This window comes from Euprymna scolopes, chromosome 44 (assembly GCF_053919585.1).
Source record: "Euprymna scolopes isolate OS-2025 chromosome 44, ASM5391958v1, whole genome shotgun sequence".
In the NCBI taxonomy this organism is placed as follows: domain Eukaryota; kingdom Metazoa; phylum Mollusca; class Cephalopoda; order Sepiida; family Sepiolidae; genus Euprymna; species Euprymna scolopes.
Genome location: NC_136525.1, coordinates 53,023,564 through 53,045,501, shown reverse-complemented (window position 1 = coordinate 53,045,501; position 21,938 = coordinate 53,023,564). Strand labels below are relative to the sequence as shown.

Here is a 21,938-nt window from a genome sequence, read left to right as displayed (position 1 = left end):
ACACGCAAAATGCATATCTCCACAAGTGGTGACCATCCGACGTTAGGTCATACTTGCTGTCTACTGCATATCCTGGTTTTGCAGTTCTCACTGAGAGGTGTCATCGTCCTGCTATATACAATGCCTAGAATCCCTAAATGGTCACCCATCTGGTACTATCCAAACTCAACATTGCTCTACTTTGGTGATCTGACGAGAGCTGGTTTAACGTTTTGTTACACGTCATTGCAATAAAAAGTTGAAAACACAATTATTAACTGATGTACATCAAATATTAACAACTATTTATAGTCATCTATCTACAACAGAGAGTTCTTATTCAAGGGAGATAATTATTTCTATCTTTCATTCGAATCGTGGATGTGAAGACACACTTTTCCCACACGACAGGGCGTTATCGTTTCAAGGTAAGACGATATCACGAATATACAATGCATAACAAACTCTCATATCCATTCGTACATGAATACACAATGAACTTCTATGCACAACGAACACTTTCAACTTCACGCATGCTCGTTCGTATAAACATACACACATACATGTACACAAAACACTCTCTTCTTGTTCTTACTTATTTCAAGTTAAATAAAACACCTGATTTAATGTCCTTCCTTATAATGTTCTTCTTTAAATTTACTCGGTAAACTTGGTCTTTATTGTTTATTTATTTATTTATTTTTAGAACACACAAAATGCATATCTCCATAAGTGGTGACCATCCAACGTGAGAGGTCATAATTGCCGTCTACTACATATCCTGATCAGGGGAGATGGCTATGATTAGTTTCTGCAATTCTACTGAGAGGTGACATCGTTTTCCTACATACAGCACCTGGTATTCCTAAATGGTCACCCATTTTAATACTGACCAGTTTCAACATTGCTTAGCTTTGGTGATCTGACAAGAATTGGTTTAACGTTTTGTTACACATCATTGCAATAAAAAGTCGAAAACGCGATCATTAACTGATGAACTTAACATTTATAGTCATCTATCTACAATAGAGAGTTCTTATTCAAGGGAGATAATTATGTCACCATACCTCATAAGATTATATTCATTAATCCTTATCCTCGAGTGGCCTTCGGACCTTGATAAGTGATAACTTCCAAATTAAAAAAAAAAAGAGATAATTTAAAGATGATTTATAAGTTCTTATTCAAGTGGTATAATAATTTAAAAAACCCTATTTCTATATATAAAAGGCACTTTGTGTGTGTGTGTGTGTGTGTGTGTGTGGAGGGGGGACATGTCCGTTCATTTCCTATGGATTCCAGAACGACTGGGCCGATATTTTTGAAATTACACACAAATATACTTTATGTGTCAAGTGCACGCCTGTGGAACTCTTTACCATTCGCCTGTTTCCCACCTGACTACAACTTGGATGTCTTCAAGTCCAATATAAACAAGTTCCTGATAAACCGCCCCCTTAAGTAAGACACTTTACAGGGCTCTACATTGCGAGTGAAACAGTCGCATTTACGAGTGATTTTTCAAAGTGGCGACTAGAAATAATTAAAAGTTCATCTTTTAGTGATTGCATTTTTTTCACTGACAATCTTCCAAAGTTCACACCACGGAGTGAAAAAATATCTTTTCAACTTTTTTTTTTTTTGGCACTTGTACAGTTTAATCAACACATTAAAAAATGAAAATATCGAAAAAAAAAGGTTATATTGTACGTATCCGTTTTGGACTGAAGATCTTCGAAAAAAAATTTAATTTAATTTGATCAAGTAGTTTTTTTTTTTTACAGCGGAAAAACACGTTCTTATAAGAGCACGTCGAAGTCAGCCATTGTGAAATTTGCTGAAGCTGAACAACATGCCACGGGGAGATAACTCAATGTAAAGCGCCGACACTCCCTCCCCATCTTTATTACTAGCTTTTCTTCCTAAAAATCGAACCTTTTGCTCGGTATCATAACAAATTGTTTTTTTCGCTGTAAAAAAAAAAAAAAAAAAAAAAAAACTACTCGATGAAATAAAGTGAAATTTTTTTTCGGAGAACTTCGTTTCATAACGGATACGTGAAATATAACCTTTTTTTCGATATTTTCATTTTTTAATGTCTTGACTAAACTGTACAAGTACCTTTCCTTTTTTTTTTTTTAATAAAATGAACAAAGTTAAATTATTTAAACAATAAAAGTTTAATAGAACAATATACTCTTTTTTGAAGAAATTAGAATGCTTATGCCTTCAAATATCAACATAAAATTTGTTGTATATTTAGAATTACGCTTATTTAAAAATATACAGAAAAAATCTTTATGATGTACATATTCGTCACAGAACGAAGATGTCATATTCCAAAAATCATGTGCGTTTGGCTAGTAACGTTTCTATCTGGCTAGTAAACGAAAATATTTAGTTGTCAAAGGTCAACTAAAGATAAGTTTGTCCATAGAACTCTGCTTTATCAAATATCCATTACTAACGATTACTACGATATTATCCCATTGATTACTGTACACGCAATAACCCTTATCCCCGAGTGGCTTCCGAACCTTGATAAGTGGTGACTACCATGTAAAAAAAAAAAAAAAAAAATGTATCGTCCCAACACTAATATATATATATTCATGCTAGGACGATTCCGATATTTTTCCTAATTCCGATACAAGTATCGATTCCATGCTAAATACTTGATTCCGATACAATTACAGATTCCGATTCTTTATAAATCTCCAAATATTAAACTAGAAAGTTGCTATTTTTTCTCAACATGTTAACTGTGCATATATTTTCTCAAACGTAAAAAAACACATGGGTGAGGGGGGGTGTGATCTATAAATTTTTATTTATTATGCCATTATTATTACAAGCAGTTGGAGATTCAGTTTTAAACAAAATCAAATAAAAACATTATTAAAGGAATCGTTTTTGGCATCGGAAAATAAGCTCAACATTTCCTGATTCCGATAACACTAAATGTCGCGATTTTTCTGACTCCCGATTCCGATTAATCATCCCAACACGAATAATATATATAAATGTTTATCTAAAAATATAGACATAATTTAGCTACCAACCTGGGGTCCTCGTTCTTCATCTAATTCTACTGTCATCAAAGCAGAAGCACCCTTTTCTGTGATGGTCGATGTCTGGCCCTGCCAGAAGAAGTAAGCACATCGTTCTCGCCCCACAGGAGCTCGTTTGCCACTAATTTTTCCTCCTGTAAAAGAAAAAAAAAAAAAAGAAACTCAGACTCTCAAAGTGTAATGTGCAGAAGACTCTGTAGACAAAACTTATAAAATTCAATTACATCAAAAGTTGTTAGAAAAGGAATTATTATGCACGGCTAATTTTTTGTCAGCAGTTCAATGAAAAACTTGCCAATGAAGATGCATTTGTGAGTAGTTTACTGTTCTCTGATGAAGTTACATTTCACATTAATGGCAAGTGCAACAGGCATAATTACCTAAATTGAGGAACTGAAAACTCAAATGAAACTCTTGAAAATGAAAGGGACTACTAGAGTAAATGTGTGGTGTGCTTGCGGGGGGGGGGGGAATCGAATCATAGGACCATAGTTTTTTTTATGATAGCGTTCTTAAGGCATTTAGATATGTTGAAGAATTACTTTATTCCACAGATTGAACAATTACAGCAGGTCTTTTTTTTTGTGTGTTAAACTTTTTTTTTTTTTTTTTTTTGTGTGTTAAACTTTTTCAAGATGGCTGACATATTTAATCAGATATGTCGGCAATCTTGAATAAATAACTCAAAAATTAGCAGCAGCATCACCACTTTATATAAATTTGTTTATATATGTGTGTGTGTGTGTGTGTGTGTGTGTGTGTGAGAGAGTGAGTAAGTGCGTATATATATAATGACAAATTGACAAATGCGGACTTTCTTTTTGGCACCAATGTATATATATATATATATATATATATATATATAAAAAAATAAAAAGGAACAAACCGTATTATGTGTTCATCAACGTTTCGTCTTTATTTCGAGACTTCCTCTGGATGAATGAGATTAAGAAACCAAAAAATATACCAGTACAAAATATTTGAAAATGTTTCATGTGCACAGTGTGACGCAGTTCTATTTCAGAGAAACGGAAAATTGATGTTGGAAATTCAAAAAGGAGGGGGAATGGGGCTGGCGCTGTTAAAGAGAAGGAAATTTTAGTGACGTCATATAGTCGTTAATTTAATTTTAAAACTATGAACGCATAGAAGAAGTCTCGAAATAAAGACGGAACGTTGATGAACACATAATACGGTTTGTTCCTTTTTATTTTTTCTATTTTGTCGGAATACTATTTACATTATTTTCATCATATATATATATATATGTATGTATGCAGAGAAAGAGAAAGATTTGTTTATTTCAATATCACATTTATTGAAACGTTTGAACATATACATCCGGTTTCTTGAATCAAACAAGTTTTTTTTTATCGATTTGTAAAATCATATAGATATGTTGGCCATCTTAAATAAGTAACACAGAAATTAGCAGCAGCATCACCACTTTATATAAATTCGTTTATATGTGTATGCGTGCGCGCGCATATATATATATATACTAGCAAAAGTACCCGTCGTTGTTGACTCGGTTCAAAAACAGCATACAGAAAATGGACTCTGATTTATGAAAGTATGATAAGTTATGAAAAGGAAGGGTTGTAAAGAGATAGCTTCGAATTCGGGGGTATCAAAACTAAAGCAAAATATGATGAAAGTAAAAATAAAATAGATAAACCACATAATTTATTATACCATACCTGTTCACACTGAAACACTTATCACAATATTCTGTGGATCTATATTAAAAAACCTTGTTAAACTTTGTGACATATTTCCATTCTATGGAGGTCATGTGCGAACGAACACCCCATAATTTTATTATACCATATTTCTTCAAACTGAAACATAATTATCAAAGTATACTTACGCAGATAGATATGAAAAGTCTTTATTAAACTTTGTGCCTATTTCCATTCTATGGAGGCCAGGCGCGAACGCAGACCCAACAAATTTATTATACCATCCCTATTTAAGTTAAAACATACTTATCAAACTATTCTTATTACATCTATATTAAAAACACTTGTAAACGTTTTTTTTTTTTTAATTTTTAATTTTTTTATTTCCATACATTGTGGACCAGGCACGAACGCAGACCCCCCACACACACAATTTTAATGAACCACTGTTCTGCCAGATCAAACATACCTATTCCTGTGTCTCGATACATCTTCTATCATTATATGTAATCAGTTTTGTAAAATAGTCAACCATATAGGAGCCTATTCGTGACCAGACACACACACATTCAGCTTATATATATATATATATATATATATATATATATATATACAGCACAAGAAGTAGTCGTGTATGTAGAACAGTTTAAGTAGCAGGTCCAGTTCATACGGTGCAGAAAAACATTGGAGAAAATGATAAAACTAGTCTTTAAAGAAAGAGGGATAAATAAAGACCTGGCCAGAGGTAGAACAATATTGCAACAAGTGAAGAAAACATCCTTTACCTTTCGCAACAATTCTGTATTCCCACCGAACAACGTAGGTATCGCCTTCGTGAAACTGACCATTACTCAGCGGGTCAATTTTATAATGGTCAAACTCCAAAATATGCCATACGGTCACCGCAAGAGTGTTGATATCAAATTCCTGAATAAAACCACCCATGTCTTCACTCCTATTGAAGAAAAGAAAGAAAAAAAAAAAAATCCACGTTTAAACCAAGTGATTACACACACGGATTTGAAACAGCACCGATACAAGACGGTTTTTTTTTTTGGTCAAGATCAAAGTGTAGTATCTGTTCTTCAGATGCTGCACTTCCATTTCTTGTTCCCTTTCGGTGGAGGATCAGTCCTTCTTCACGACCGAGACAATTTTTTTTATTTTTGTTTCTTTTCTCAACGTTAAAAAACGACCCTGGTGTCTAACTCTGTCCCGTGGATAGGCATTGTAAATAGGTACTATAAGACAATTTTATTTTTGTATACAGCCAGAGTGCCTCCTTTTGGGGGGGGAGCTGGTTTTCTCCCACATTAAAAACGACCTTGTGTAAATAGAAAAAAATGTTTTAAACAATTGGGTGCTAAGTAGGATGTCCCCCCAGTACGAAAGGGTGAATGCGGTATTATGGTGGAAGAAGATACTAGCTAAGAGGAACTTTTGTTTAGTTCTGGAGTGACAAGGATGACTCCCCCCCCTTTTGAGTTGGTCTATCATACCAGGCTTTACCTCCTCTCTGCAAAGGGGTGAGTTTATAAATACAAAATCTGCATGAATTAAAATATCATATTCCAGCTGACTACAATTTGGCTGTCTTCAAGTCCAATGTAAACAAAGTCTTGATGAACCGTCCCCTTAAATAATCCAGTTTTTTGTTCAGTTGGAACTTACTTTGTAATTTTAGCTTGAATAAATAATTTAATATCTCTATTTTTTGTACCTTTTCTCCACGTTAAAAAACGACCCTGGTGTCTAACTCTGTCCCGTGGAGAGGCATTGTAAATAGGTACAAGACGTTTTTTTTTTCTGTTCAGGAGGCCTCGACTTCTTAATAAAAACATTATGAAGAAAAAAGAAAAAGAAAACTACATCGGACTATCCTTTCCTTGATAAAGCTTAATTCGGACTTTAACTAAAAAAAAAAAAAAAAAAAAAAGAAAACGATTTTATCAATTCATAACATTTTCAGGTTTTCCAATTTTTTCATTTAAAGTTATAAAAAATGTTTTCTTAAAAATGTGTGACTCAATTTTTGAGAAAAAAAAAATTTCAGTTTAAAAAATACAAGACAGAACCAAAAGTTTACTTGACACTTAGGGGTCAGGGATCAGAGTTGAGAATCTATATATTAATAGGATAGTATGTGTGTTATTATTTTGTGTGTCACGCTTACGTCCGAGTGACTGTCGTTTAATTGTTATGGACTTCCATTTCTTGTAATAAATAATTTTACCAAGCATTTCTTTATAAGTTTTGGTTTCGATTATAGCCGAAGGAACTCAAGATATATATATATATATATATATATACTAGCATTTCAACCGGTGTTGGGAGGTGTATGTTGAGCAAAAAAAAAAAAAAAAAAAAAGCGGTCAATTTTTTTTTTTAACTTTGACCCCTATTATGACGCTTTAACATATATCGTTTGGGGCTCAAATTAAGTTATTAAGTTAGATCCATGTCCAAGGAACCTATATCTAAAATTTCAAGTGTTTAGACTCAAAATTGGCGGAGGAGTTTGGTAGAGTTCTCAAAGGTCAAATCGTTGAACTTTTACCCCTTAAAAAGCCAAATTTCTGGCCGAAAACGGATTACAAAGATTTTCCCAAATCTCATCACCCTGTATATCAAATTTCGAGTCTGTAGACTTAAAATTGAGAGAGTTATTGCATAGGAAAATGCACACAGGCACAAATGTACACAGGACCACAGATACACACACAGACATGGTCACTTTTATATATAGATATTTTTTTTTCATAAGTTTTGGTTTCGGTTCAAGCTGATGCACCCAAGTCATATGGAAATACTTATTCATTTTTGAAATCACAATTTTATAACATATAAAAATCGATAGAACATTAACTCAATAATAATATATTCAAATCAGCAAGAATTAAAATATTATATTTAAATGTACTTTACGACCAAGCTACGCCGGGCGTCCCTGCTAGCTTAGATAAATACTTTTTCAGTTTTAACAAAAAAGCTACAATAATATTACGTTTTCTTGGCCTTTTGGTCAAGTTGGCCATGTGCCTAAGTTTTTTGTTCATCGTTAATTTTGACTGTATTTTTTTTAACATGAATAAAAGATTTAATATCTCAAAGTGTAGTATCTGTTCTTCAGATGCTGCACTTCATTTTCTTGTTCTCTTTCGGTGGAGGAGAAATCCTTCACGACTGAGACAATTTTTATTTTTGTACCTTTTCTCCACGTTAAAAAACGACCCTGGTGTCTAACTCTGTCCCGTGGGGAGGCATAGTAAATAGGTACAATAATATCAGAGCGTCTCCATTTACACTGAATATTTACAGAATGCCAACATCAATATATTACATATAAATCAGTTCCCTGTGGAATTTCCACAGGTCCCACTAATTAACATTAATTAACATCTCTCTTCCCCACCAAAATCAGAGAAAATCTATTTAATAAAAATCACTATGTCTGTCTGTCTGTCTTCATATTTTTAAACTATCTCTTCCAAAATTAGAAGTCGCAGAGTGGCGCTGGGGGCCTCAAATGATTGGATATTTTTATGGATCTTTAGCCGGTTAAAATAGTTTTTAAGGGTCTTTAGCCGGTTAAAATAGTTTTTAAGGGTCTTTAGCCGGTTAAAATAGTTTTTAAGGGGTCAAAATTGAAAAAAAAATCGTTATACATTTTGCACGTTCATCTTAGTTTATTTTTAATCAGTTCTTATGTGTGTCATATTGGTACAGTGGTAACGTCACCAGCTTTGAATGCTATAGTTTTGTTTTTGGTTTCAATTCTGGCTAATGGCACACAAATATTTTTTTTTTTTTAACTTTTAAAATCACGACTTTATAAGATATACGAAATCTGGACAAATTAAAATATCATATTTAAGCGTATTTTATGACTGCCCCCCCCCCAGGCTAGTAAAAGACAAAAAAAGGATGTGAAAAAAAAAAAGTGACATTTTTGCAGTTGCGTCCATCGCCAAACTGGAAGTAGCGAAGGTTTAAATTAAGGCTAGTTAATAAAAAAAAAAAAACAGGATGACTTTCCAAAATATCGGCAAAAAAGTGACCCTTCTTTGTAGAAAAGTGTCCAGTTGAGGGTGAAGGAATTAATTTTTTTAGCTAATTTTTCGATATTTGTTGTCCAAAGGGTTGAGCTTCAAAATGATACCTATCTCGTGAAAATCCGTCGCCTCTGTCAAAAGTTTTAGGCAGACATACATACATATATACATTTAAACATCAGGTAAGATTTATGTTATAGACTAGCGGGGGGTACCCGGCGATGCCCGGGTGTCTTGAGGTAAATCAAAACTCCAGGGGGGGGGGTTAAATAATAATAAAATAAAATAATAATAAAAAAATGTTTTGGTAGGTGAGTATGAGAATCGAACCCGTACCCTTGAGTTGGAAATTAATGTGTGAAAAAAAAAACAAAACCATGTGATGTTACCATTGGGCCACCGCGACATACAGCGTAGACGTGTTTTAGCTAACTATAACTATAAAAACAGGTGTGCATGATAAAAGTTAACTTTGCTGCTTCCATTTGACCTAATTAAGAAGGTCAAATAGAAGTCACGCAGCGTAAGCGTCTGTTCCCGGCGCATTGCCGCGAACACGTCCGTTTGAGTTTAGTTTCACTTTATTTATACTAAAAAGCCCAATCAACACGCGAGAAGCCAAAATAACAATAATTTTGTAAAAATCGACGTAAATAAATCTATACGCTACGCGCTTTCCTAATTCCTAGATATTATGATATAGGACCTATATACACAGTTTTAAGCGATAGTAACGACCCTGGGAGTGCGTGCGAAAGAAGCCTTTTGAAGACATACACGAAATGATCACACAAATTTTGCCTTTTATATATATAGACTAGCAGGGCTACCCGGCGTTGCTCGGGACCGTATAAACAATGAAAAAACAAAAGCAGATATTGAACATATGTTTTATTCTTAGGGGAGAGGAATCTTTCATCTCAAGTTTTAGCGTTACAAACAAACATTTGTCTTTTATATATATAGACTAGCAGGGCTACCCGGCGTTGCTCGGGACCGTATAAACAATGAAAAAACAAAAGCAGATATTGAACATATGTTTTATTCTTAGGGGAGAGGAATCTTTCATCTCAAGTTTTAGCGTTACAAACAAACATTTGTCTTTTATATATATAGACTAGCAGGGCTACCCGGCGTTGCTCGGGACCGTATAAACAATGAAAAAACAAAAGCAGATATTGAACATATGTTTTATTCTTAGGGGAGAGGAATCTTTCATCTCAAGTTTTAGCGTTACAAACAAACATTTGTCTTTTATATATATAGATAATGACAGGTTTTTTGGGGGCCCCTCTCGAAGATAACTGATCAGTTGACCAACTTCTAGTGGTCCGTTTGACGTGAAATTTCGATATTTGTCATCCGGGTGATGGGGCTTCGATATGATACCAAATTTGTCAAGTTTGGTTCCGTCTTTCAAAAGTTTTAGCGTTACAAACAAACATACATACACACAGACGTTTGGCTTTTATATATATAGACTAGCAGGGCTACCCGGCGTTGCTCGGGACCGTATAAACAATGAAAAAACAAAAGCAGATATTGAACATATGTTTTATTCTTAGGGGAGACGAATCTTTCATCTCTATGTATTATTTGTTTTATCTACCCCCGGACTGGTATTGTTCATGTTTTATCCCTAGCATAGGTAATTTACAGCATGTATATGAAATTGTTTTACCTTAGGGAGAAGAGAACAGGTAATATACAACATAATGTGTCTATATTACATCCCTGGCAACGCCTAGAAACCAGCTAGAACATGTATTTCAGTCAATCTTTATTACATCCTGGGCTATGCCGGGAAACCAGCTAATCTCTATTTAGTGACTTGACCACCAAAATACCTCCCTAAGTGTGTCCTTTCTTTTGAACTTATTAGATATAGGTATCTAGAAATGTGTGTGAAATTTTGTTGAATGCATTGTTCACTATGATTTTCTTATTGTTCTACACAATATCAACTGTAGCGAAATAAAACAGTAAACTTAGTGTAGTGTTAGAATAAAGAGCAAAGGAAAAAATTAGAATCATATTCTGTAATTGCAAATCTAAATTTGCTAGCGTGTACCAGTATTTGCCAGGTTGTGGAAATTTGGAATTTATAACGTATGTAGTGGCCTTTTCCTAGATACCTATTGCTAAAAATTATACTTTCATTTTGTTAGAAAAATCTCTCTTCGGATGCCCTGCATCATCCAAAATAAAAACAAATATTTTTATAATTGTTTCAGTACATTGCTACACATTGTGAAATTTGTTGACGTTTGTAAAAAAAAATCATGAATGTGCTTATATTCCAAAAAAGAAAATATCAGTGCACAGTATTGAAAGTGTTTGAGATTCAAAAGTCTGTAACATTTCTACTAACTTCATAAGATGTCATGTGAGAAACTTAATTGAATATCAAGACATTATCTGAAGCGTTTTTATTTTGGTGTAACGTATGTGTTTACAGTGAACCGTAACTTTTAATAAACAGCTTGGTATGCAATGACATAGGCTAAGAATCTTAGACAAAATATATATAAATTGGAAAAATGTGTGAACAAATGAAAAAAAAATGATCCGCTCCACTTGATGACATCAAGCACAGTAATATTTTAGTGAAGAAAATATGAAATTGATGTTCAGTGATTAGTTTGGATGAATGAGAAAATGTAATTGTTTGATGCATAAAAAATAACTCATTTGCTGTATTTGATATTAAGCAGCAAAATATAGTGATTTGAATATTAAGGAAAACATCAAATCAGATTATATAAAAAAAAAGATGAAATTAGAAAATATATATTTTCTGTTTATGAGTTTTGCCAATCAAAATTTTGTGGCAGAAATTGGGTGATTACCATGCAATTTTATTTTGATAAAATTCTTAAATTATTTCAATGTTTATTATAATTTCTTATTAGTGACTTGTTATCATCAAAATCCGCCCCAAAGAGTGTCCTTTCTTTTATTAGGTATCAGAATAGGTATCCAGATTTCTACTTCTATACAAATGTGATATTTCGGATCTGTAGATAAACAATTTGTTGCATATATAAGCTGAGAATTGTTCTCTCTCATTCTCTCTCTCACACACCCACACATTCTCACTTTTATAGATATAATAGATAAATTATGCTAGATATATTTCCATGTGTCTGAATAATCTATATACAAATTTTCAAATCTGTAGATAAAAAATTTGTTGAGTATATAGGTTGAGAATTGTTCTCTCTCTCTCTCTCTCCTCTCACGCATGCTCACTTTTATAGATATAATAGATAGATTATGCTAGATATATTTCCATATGTCTGAATACACTATATAAAAATTTTCTAATCTGTAGATAAAAATTTGTTGAATATAAAGGGTGAGAATTGTTCTTACTCTCTCTCTCTCACACACAGACATATTCTCACTTTTATAGACATAATAGATAGATTATGCTAGATATATTTCCATATGTCTGAATACCCTATATACCAATTTTCAAATCTGTAGATAAAAAATTTGTTGAATATATAGGTTGAGAATTGTTCTCTCGCTCTGTCTCTCTCTCTCTTGCTACCTCACACACACACGCAAACATTCTCACTTTTATAGATATAATAGATAGATTATGCTAGATATATTTCCATATGTCTGAATACCCTATATACAAATTATCTAATCTGTAGATAAAAAATTTGTTGATTATATAGGTTGAGAATTGCTCTCTCTCTCACAGACACACACATTTTCACTTTTGTAGATATAATAGATAGATTATGCTAGATATATTTCCGTATGTATGAATACCCTTTATAACAAATTTAAAATCTGTAGATAAAAAATTTGTTGAATATATAGGTTAAGAATTGTTCTCTCTCTCTCTCTCTACCTCACACACACCCACACACACAAACATTCTGACTTTTATAGATATAATAGATAGATTATGCTAGATATATTCCATATGTCTGAATACCCTATATACAAATTTTCTAATCTGTAGATAAAAAATTTGTTGAATATTTTCAACCCTTATCCTCGAGTGGCGTCTGGGCCTTGATAAGTAGTAATGCGTATTTAGCAAAATATAAATATATATATATATAACAAATTTACTGAATTTCCATTACTAACGATTACTGTATTGTCCAATTGACTACTGCGCTTTTCAACCCTTATCCTCGAGTGGCCTCTGGGCCTTGAGAAGTAGTAATTACTAACGATTACTATATTGACCAATGGACTACTGCACTTTTTAACCCTTATCCTCGGGTGGCCTCTGGGCCTTATTGTCCAATTGACTACTGTGGACTTTTTAACTCTTATGCTCGAGTGGCCTCTGGGCCTTGATAAGTGGAAATGACCAAGTAACAAAAAATAGGTATATAACAAATTTACTGAATTTCCATTACTAACGATTACTATATTGTCCAATTGACTACTGTGCACTTTTCAATCCTTATCCTCGAGTGGCCTCTGGGCCTTGATAAATGGTAATGCGTATGTAACAAAATATACATATATATAACAAATTTACTGAATTTCCATTACTAACGATTACTATATTGTCCAATTGACTACTGCACTTTTAAACGCTTATCCTCGAGTGGCCTCTGGGCCTTGATAAGTGGTAATACCATCGAGTGGCCTCTGGGCCTTAATAAGTGGTTGTGCCTAAGTAACAAAAAATAGGTATATTACAAATATCCCGCATTTCCATTACAACCGACTACTACGGTGCACTTTTCAATCCTTATCCTCGAGTGGCCTGTGGGCTTTGATAAGTGGTAATGCGTATTTAACAAAATATTAATATATATATAACAAATTTACTGAATTTCCATTACTAACAATTACTATATTTTGTCCAATTGACTACTGCACTTTTCAACACTTATCCTCTAGTGGCCTCTGGGCCTTGATAAGTGGTAATGCCTATCTAAACAAAATATAAATATATATATAACAAATTTCCCGACTTTCCATTACTAACGATTACTATGTTGTCCAATTAACTACTGCCATTTTCAACCCTTATCCTCGGGTGGCCTCTGGGCCTTATTGTCCAATTGACTACTGTGCACATTTAACTCTTATCCTCGAGATGTATCTGGGCCTTGATAAGTGGAAATGCCTAAGTAACAAAAAAATAGATATATAACAAATTTCCCAAATTTGACTACTGTGCACTTTTCAACTCTTATCCTCGAGTGGCCTCTGGGCCTTGATAAGTGGTCATATATATTTTTTACAAAATAAAAAAAAAGGTTGGAGTCGCTGAATAACTCATCCTCCCGTTAAAGCGGTTCCATCCTCTTTCCCCAATTTGACTACTGTGCACTTTTCAACTCTCGTCCTCGAGTGGACTATGGGCCTTGATAAGTGGTAATACATATTTTATGAAAAATATATATATATATATATATATATATATATATAACAAAATAGGTTGGAGTTGCTGAATAACTCATCCTCCTGTTAAAGCGGTTCCATCCTCTTTCCCAAATTTGACTACTGTGGACTTTTTAACTCTCATCCTCGAGTGGCCTATGGGCCTTGATAAGTGGTAATACATATTTTTTTATAAATATATATATATATATACCAAAACAGGTGTGAGTCGCTGAATAATTCATCCTTCTATTAAAGCGATTAAATCCTCTTTCCCAAATTTGACTACTGTGCACTTTTAAACTCTCATCCTCGTGTGGCCTATGGGCCTTGATAAGTGGTAATATATAGTTTGTACAAAATATATATATATATATATATATATATATATATATATATATATAACAAAATAGGTTGGAGTCGCTGAATCACTCATCCTCCCGTTAAAGCGGTTCCATCCTCTTTCCCGAATTTGACTAATGTGCACTTTTCAACTCTTATCCTCGAGTAGCCTATGGGCCTTGATAAGTGGTAATATATTTTTGTTATAAATATATATATATATATATATATATATATATATATATAAAAAATAGGTTGGAGTCGCTGAATAACTCATCCTCCCGTTAAAGCGGTTCCATCCTCTTTCCCGAATTTTACTACTATGCACTTTTCAACTCTCATCCTCGAGTGGCCTATTGTCCTTGATAAGTGGTAATATATATTTTTTAATAAAAGTATATATATATATATATATAAAAAAATAGGTTGGAGTTGCTGAATAACTCATCCTCCCGTTAAAGCGGTTCCATCCTCTTTACCGTATTTTTTATACAGTGCACTATTCAACTCTCATCCTCGAGTGGCCTATTGTCCTTGATAAGTGGTAATATATATTTTTTAATAAATATAGATATAAATATATATATAAAAAAACAGGTTGGAGTCGCTGAATAACTCATCCTCCCGTGAAAGCGGTTCCATCCTCTTTCCCGAATTTGACTACTGTGCACTTTTCAACTCTAATCCTCGAGTGTCCTATGGGCCTTGATAAGTAGTAATATATATTTTTTACAAAAATATATACATACATATATATAACAAAATAGGTTGGAGTCACTGAATAATTCATCCTCCTCTTAAAGCGGTTCCATCATCTTTGCCGAATTTGACTACTGTGCACTTTTAAACTCTCATCCTCGTGTGGCCTATGGGCCTTGATAAGTGGTAATATATATTTAAAAATAAATATAGATATAAATATATATATACCAAAATAGGTTGGAGTCGCTGAATAACTCATCCTCCCGTTAAAGCGGTTCCATCCTCTTTCCCAGATTTGACTGCTGTGCACTTTTCAACTCTAATCCTCGAGTGTCCTATGGGCCTTGATAAGTAGTAATATATATTTTTTACAAAAATATATACATACATATATGTAACAAAATAGGTTGGAGTCACTGAATAATTCATCCTCCTCTTAAAGCGGTTCCGTCATCTTTGCCGAATTTGACTACTGTGCACTTTTAAACTTTCATCCTCGAGTGGCCTATAGGCCTTGATAAGTGGTAATAGTTTGTACAATAGTTTGTACAATATATATATCTATATATATATATTACAAAATAGGTAAGAGAGAGAGAAGAGGGTGAGAGAGAGAGAAGAGAAAGAGGTAGAGAGAGAAGAGGGTGAGAGAGAGCAGAGAAGAGGGTGAGAGAGAGCAGAGAAAGAGGGTGAGAGAGAAAGAGGGTGAGAGAAGTGAAAGAGGTAGAGAGAGAAGAGGGTAAGAGAGAAAGAGGGTGAGAGAGAGAAGAGGGTGAGAGAGAGAGAGGTAGTGAGAGAGAGAGATAAGAGAAAGAGGTAGAGAGAGAGAGAAGAGGGTAAGACAGAGAGAGAGAGGGGTAGTGAGAGAGAGAGATAAGAGAAAGAGGTAGAGAGAGAGAGAGAAGAGGGTGAGGGAGAAAGAAGAGGGTGAGAGAGAGCAGAGGGAGAGAGAGAGAAGAGAAATAGGTAGAGAGAGAGAGATGAAGGTGAGAGAGAGCAGGGAAAGAGGGTGATAGAGAAGAGAAAGAGGTAGAGAGAGAGAGAGAGAAGGGTGAGAGAGAGCAGAAAAAGAGGGTGAGAGAGAGAGAAAGAGGGTCAGAGAGAGAGAGAAGAGAAAAAGGTGTACACAGAGAGTGAGAGAGAGAAGAGGGTAAGAGAGAGAGAGAAGAGGTTGAGAGAGAGAGAGATAAGAGAAAGAGGTAGAGAGAGAGAAGCGGGTGAGAGAGAGAAGAGGGTGCGAGAGAGAAGAGAAAGAGGTAGAGAGAGAGAAGCGGGTGAGAGAGAGAGAAGAGGGTGCGAGAGAGAAGAGAAAAAGGTAGAGAGAGAGAAGAGGGTGAGAGAGAGAGAAAGAGGATGAGAGAGAGAAGAGAAAGAGAGAGAGAGAAGAGGGTGATAGAGAAAGAGAGTGAGAGAGAGAAGAGAAAGAGAGAGAGAGAGAGAGAAAGAGGGTGAGAGAAGAGGGTAAATGTGCATCTTTTTTTATAGTAGGTAATGCTTGGGAGACTGTGCACATTGCCTCCTCCCCCCTCCCCCCTATAAACGCGGTTCCATTCATAAGAAAACAAACTCGTATAAAAGTAATTTTCGTGTATTTAAGCGGCCTTATACTGATAGCCACCCCTCCCCCTTCCAGTTTAACAGAGTTAGGAGGTAAAAACAAAATGGCTAAAGCCTTGTTTACATGGTAAACTATAGCAAAGAGCATAGTCATCTTTCTTCGCCGGTAAAAAACTTCAAGCAAAAATAAAAACATTTTCCCTACGTCAATTTTTATGTAATTTTGGGATTCTTCTTTTTGAAGTGCGATAAATCCGTTGGTAATAACGGTTCGACTCTTAAACTAATATTTAACTGTGTTATAGTATCAATGATACTCCTCGCAGGCAGCTTTAATGTACGTCAGAGGCTCAGCGTAGCCGACATTTTACTGAGCTGACGTCACGTCACGTGACAGCTAATGAATAATGTTAAAATGACAGGTTTTTTGGGGGGCCCCCCTGGGAGAAAAATGATCAGTTAACCCCCTTCTAGTTGTCCGTTTGACGTGAAATTTCGATATTTGTCATCCGGGTGATCAAGGTGCAATATGCTACCTAATTTGTCAACTTTGGTTGTGTCTGTCAAAAGTTTTAGCGTTACAAACAAACATACATACATACATACATACACACCGATTTTTGCCTTTTATATATATAGACTAGCAGGGCTACCCGGCGTTGCTCGGGACCGTATAAACAATGAAAAAACAAAAGCAGATATTGAACATATGTTTTATTCTTAGGGGAGACGAATCTTTCATCTCTATGTATTATTTGTTTTATCTACCCCCGGACTGGTATTGTTCATGTTTTATCCCTAGCATAGGTAATTTACAGCATGTATATGAAATTGTTTTACCTTAGGGAGAAGAGAACAGGTAATATACAACATAATGTGTCTATATTACATCCCTGGCAACGCCTAGAAACCAGCTAGAACATGTATTTCAGTCAATCTTTATTACATCCTGGGCTATGCCGGGAAACCAGCTAATCTCTATTTAGTGACTTGACCACCAAAATACCTCCCTAAGTGTGTCCTTTCTTTTGAACTTATTAGATATAGGTATCTAGAAATGTGTGTGAAATTTTGTTGAATGCATTGTTCACTATGATTTTCTTATTGTTCTACACAATATCAACTGTAGCGAAATAAAACAGTAAACTTAGTGTAGTGTTAGAATAAAGAGCAAAGGAAAAAATTAGAATCATATTCTGTAATTGCAAATCTAAATTTGCTAGCGTGTACCAGTATTTGCCAGGTTGTGGAAATTTGGAATTTATAACGTATGTAGTGGCCTTTTCCTAGATACCTATTGCTAAAAATTATACTTTCATTTTGTTAGAAAAATCTCTCTTCGGATGCCCTGCATCATCCAAAATAAAAACAAATATTTTTATAATTGTTTCAGTACATTGCTACACATTGTGAAATTTGTTGACGTTTGTAAAAAAAAATCATGAATGTGCTTATATTCCAAAAAAGAAAATATCAGTGCACAGTATTGAAAGTGTTTGAGATTCAAAAGTCTGTAACATTTCTACTAACTTCATAAGATGTCATGTGAGAAACTTAATTGAATATCAAGACATTATCTGAAGCGTTTTTATTTTGGTGTAACGTATGTGTTTACAGTGAACCGTAACTTTTAATAAACAGCTTGGTATGCAATGACATAGGCTAAGAATCTTTAACAAAATATATATAAATTGGAAAAATGTGTGAACAAATGAAAAAAAAATGATCCGCTCCACTTGATGACATCAAGCACAGTAATATTTTAGTGAAGAAAATATGAAATTGATGTTCAGTGATTAGTTTGGATGAATGAGAAAATGTAATTGTTTGATGCATAAAAAATAACTCATTTGCTGTATTTGATATTAAGCAGCAAAATATAGTGATTTGAATATTAAGGAAAACATCAAATCAGATTATATAAAAAAAAAGATGAAATTAGAAAATATATATTTTCTGTTTATGAGTTTTGCCAATCAAAATTTTGTGGCAGAAATTGGGTGATTACCATGCAATTTTATTTTGATAAAATTCTTAAATTATTTCAATGTTTATTATAATTTCTTATTAGTGACTTGTTATCATCAAAATCCGCCCCAAAGAGTGTCCTTTCTTTTATTAGGTATCAGAATAGGTATCCAGATTTCTACTTCTATACAAATGTGATATTTCGGATCTGTAGATAAACAATTTGTTGCATATATAAGCTGAGAATTGTTCTCTCTCATTCTCTCTCTCACACACCCACACATTCTCACTTTTATAGATATAATAGATAAATTATGCTAGATATATTTCCATGTGACTGAATAATCTATATACAAATTTTCAAATCTGTAGATAAAAAATTTGTTGAGTATATAGGTTGAGAATTGTTCTCTCTCTCTCTCTCTCCTCTCACGCATGCTCACTTTTATAGATATAATAGATAGATTATGCTAGATATATTTCCATATGTCTGAATACACTATATAAAAATTTTCTAATCTGTAGATAAAAATTTGTTGAATATAAAGGGTGAGAATTGTTCTTACTCTCTCTCTCTCACACACAGACATATTCTCACTTTTATAGACATAATAGATAGATTATGCTAGATATATTTCCATATGTCTGAATACCCTATATACAAATTATCTAATCTGTAGATAAAAAATTTGTTGATTATATAGGTTGAGAATTGCTCTCTCTCTCACAGACACACACATTTTCACTTTTGTAGATATAATAGATAGATTATGCTAGATATATTTCCATATGTATGAATACCCTTTATAACAAATTTAAAATCTGTAGATAAAAAATTTGTTGAATATATAGGTTAAGAATTGTTCTCTCTCTCTCTCTCTACCTCACACACACCCACACACACAAACATTCTGACTTTTATAGATATAATAGATAGATTATGCTAGATATATTCCATATGTCTGAATACCCTATATACAAATTTTCTAATCTGTAGATAAAAAATTTGTTGAATATTTTCAACCCTTATCCTCGAGTGGCGTCTGGGCCTTGATAAGTAGTAATGCGTATTTAGCAAAATATAAATATATATATATATAACAAATTTACTGAATTTCCATTACTAACGATTACTGTATTGTCCAATTGACTACTGCGCTTTTCAACCCTTATCCTCGAGTGGCCTCTGGGCCTTGAGAAGTAGTAATTACTAACGATTACTATATTGACCAATGGACTACTGCACTTTTTAACCCTTATCCTCGGGTGGCCTCTGGGCCTTATTGTCCAATTGACTACTGTGGACTTTTTAACTCTTATGCTCGAGTGGCCTCTGGGCCTTGATAAGTGGAAATGACCAAGTAACAAAAAATAGGTATATAACAAATTTACTGAATTTCCATTACTAACGATTACTATATTGTCCAATTGACTACTGTGCACTTTTCAATCCTTATCCTCGAGTGGCCTCTGGGCCTTGATAAATGGTAATGCGTATGTAACAAAATATACATATATATAACAAATTTACTGAATTTCCATTACTAACGATTACTATATTGTCCAATTGACTACTGCACTTTTAAACGCTTATCCTCGAGTGGCCTCTGGGCCTTGATAAGTGGTAATACCATCGAGTGGCCTCTGGGCCTTAATAAGTGGTTGTGCCTAAGTAACAAAAAATAGGTATATTACAAATATCCCGCATTTCCATTACAACCGACTACTACGGTGCACTTTTCAATCCTTATCCTCGAGTGGCCTGTGGGCTTTGATAAGTGGTAATGCGTATTTAACAAAATATTAATATATATATAACAAATTTACTGAATTTCCATTACTAACAATTACTATATTTTGTCCAATTGACTACTGCACTTTTCAACACTTATCCTCTAGTGGCCTCTGGGCCTTGATAAGTGGTAATGCCTATCTAAACAAAATATAAATATATATATAACAAATTTCCCGACTTTCCATTACTAACGATTACTATGTTGTCCAATTAACTACTGCCATTTTCAACCCTTATCCTCGGGTGGCCTCTGGGCCTTATTGTCCAATTGACTACTGTGCACATTTAACTCTTATCCTCGAGATGTATCTGGGCCTTGATAAGTGGAAATGCCTAAGTAACAAAAAAATAGATATATAACAAATTTCCCAAATTTGACTACTGTGCACTTTTCAACTCTTATCCTCGAGTGGCCTCTGGGCCTTGATAAGTGGTCATATATATTTTTTACAAAATAAAAAAAAAGGTTGGAGTCGCTGAATAACTCATCCTCCCGTTAAAGCGGTTCCATCCTCTTTCCCCAATTTGACTACTGTGCACTTTTCAACTCTCGTCCTCGAGTGGACTATGGGCCTTGATAAGTGGTAATACATATTTTATGAAAAATATATATATATATATATATATATATATATATAACAAAATAGGTTGGAGTTGCTGAATAACTCATCCTCCTGTTAAAGCGGTTCCATCCTCTTTCCCAAATTTGACTACTGTGGACTTTTTAACTCTCATCCTCGAGTGGCCTATGGGCCTTGATAAGTGGTAATACATATTTTTTTATAAATATATATATATATATACCAAAACAGGTGTGAGTCGCTGAATAATTCATCCTTCTATTAAAGCGATTAAATCCTCTTTCCCAAATTTGACTACTGTGCACTTTTAAACTCTCATCCTCGTGTGGCCTATGGGCCTTGATAAGTGGTAATATATAGTTTGTACAAAATATATATATATATATATATATATATATATATATAACAAAATAGGTTGGAGTCGCTGAATCACTCATCCTCCCGTTAAAGCGGTTCCATCCTCTTTCCCGAATTTGACTAATGTGCACTTTTCAACTCTTATCCTCGAGTAGCCTATGGGCCTTGATAAGTGGTAATATATTTTTGTTATAAATATATATATATATATATATATATATATAAAAAATAGGTTGGAGTCGCTGAATAACTCATCCTCCCGTTAAAGCGGTTCCATCCTCTTTCCCGAATTTTACTACTATGCACTTTTCAACTCTCATCCTCGAGTGGCCTATTGTCCTTGATAAGTGGTAATATATATTTTTTAATAAAAGTATATATATATATATATATAAAAAAATAGGTTGGAGTTGCTGAATAACTCATCCTCCCGTTAAAGCGGTTCCATCCTCTTTACCGTATTTTTTATACAGTGCACTATT

The 21,938-nt window shown here is 33.9% G+C and overlaps 1 protein-coding gene across 12 annotated transcripts in view; it reads right to left on the bottom strand.

Moving 5' to 3' along the window:
* The window catches only part of LOC145268612 (uncharacterized), a 746,770-nt gene that overhangs the window by 108,294 nt on the left and 616,538 nt on the right, over positions 1–21,938 (bottom strand). For all 12 annotated transcript variants that reach the window (XM_080124076.1, XM_080124069.1, XM_080124074.1 and 9 more), the window contains 2 exons: positions 5,518–5,687; positions 3,042–3,184 (listed from right to left, as the gene is read on the bottom strand). In XM_080124076.1, coding sequence (XP_079980202.1) covers positions 3,042–3,184; positions 5,518–5,687 — 313 coding nt within the window. The remainder of the gene's footprint in view (positions 1–3,041; positions 3,185–5,517; positions 5,688–21,938) is intronic.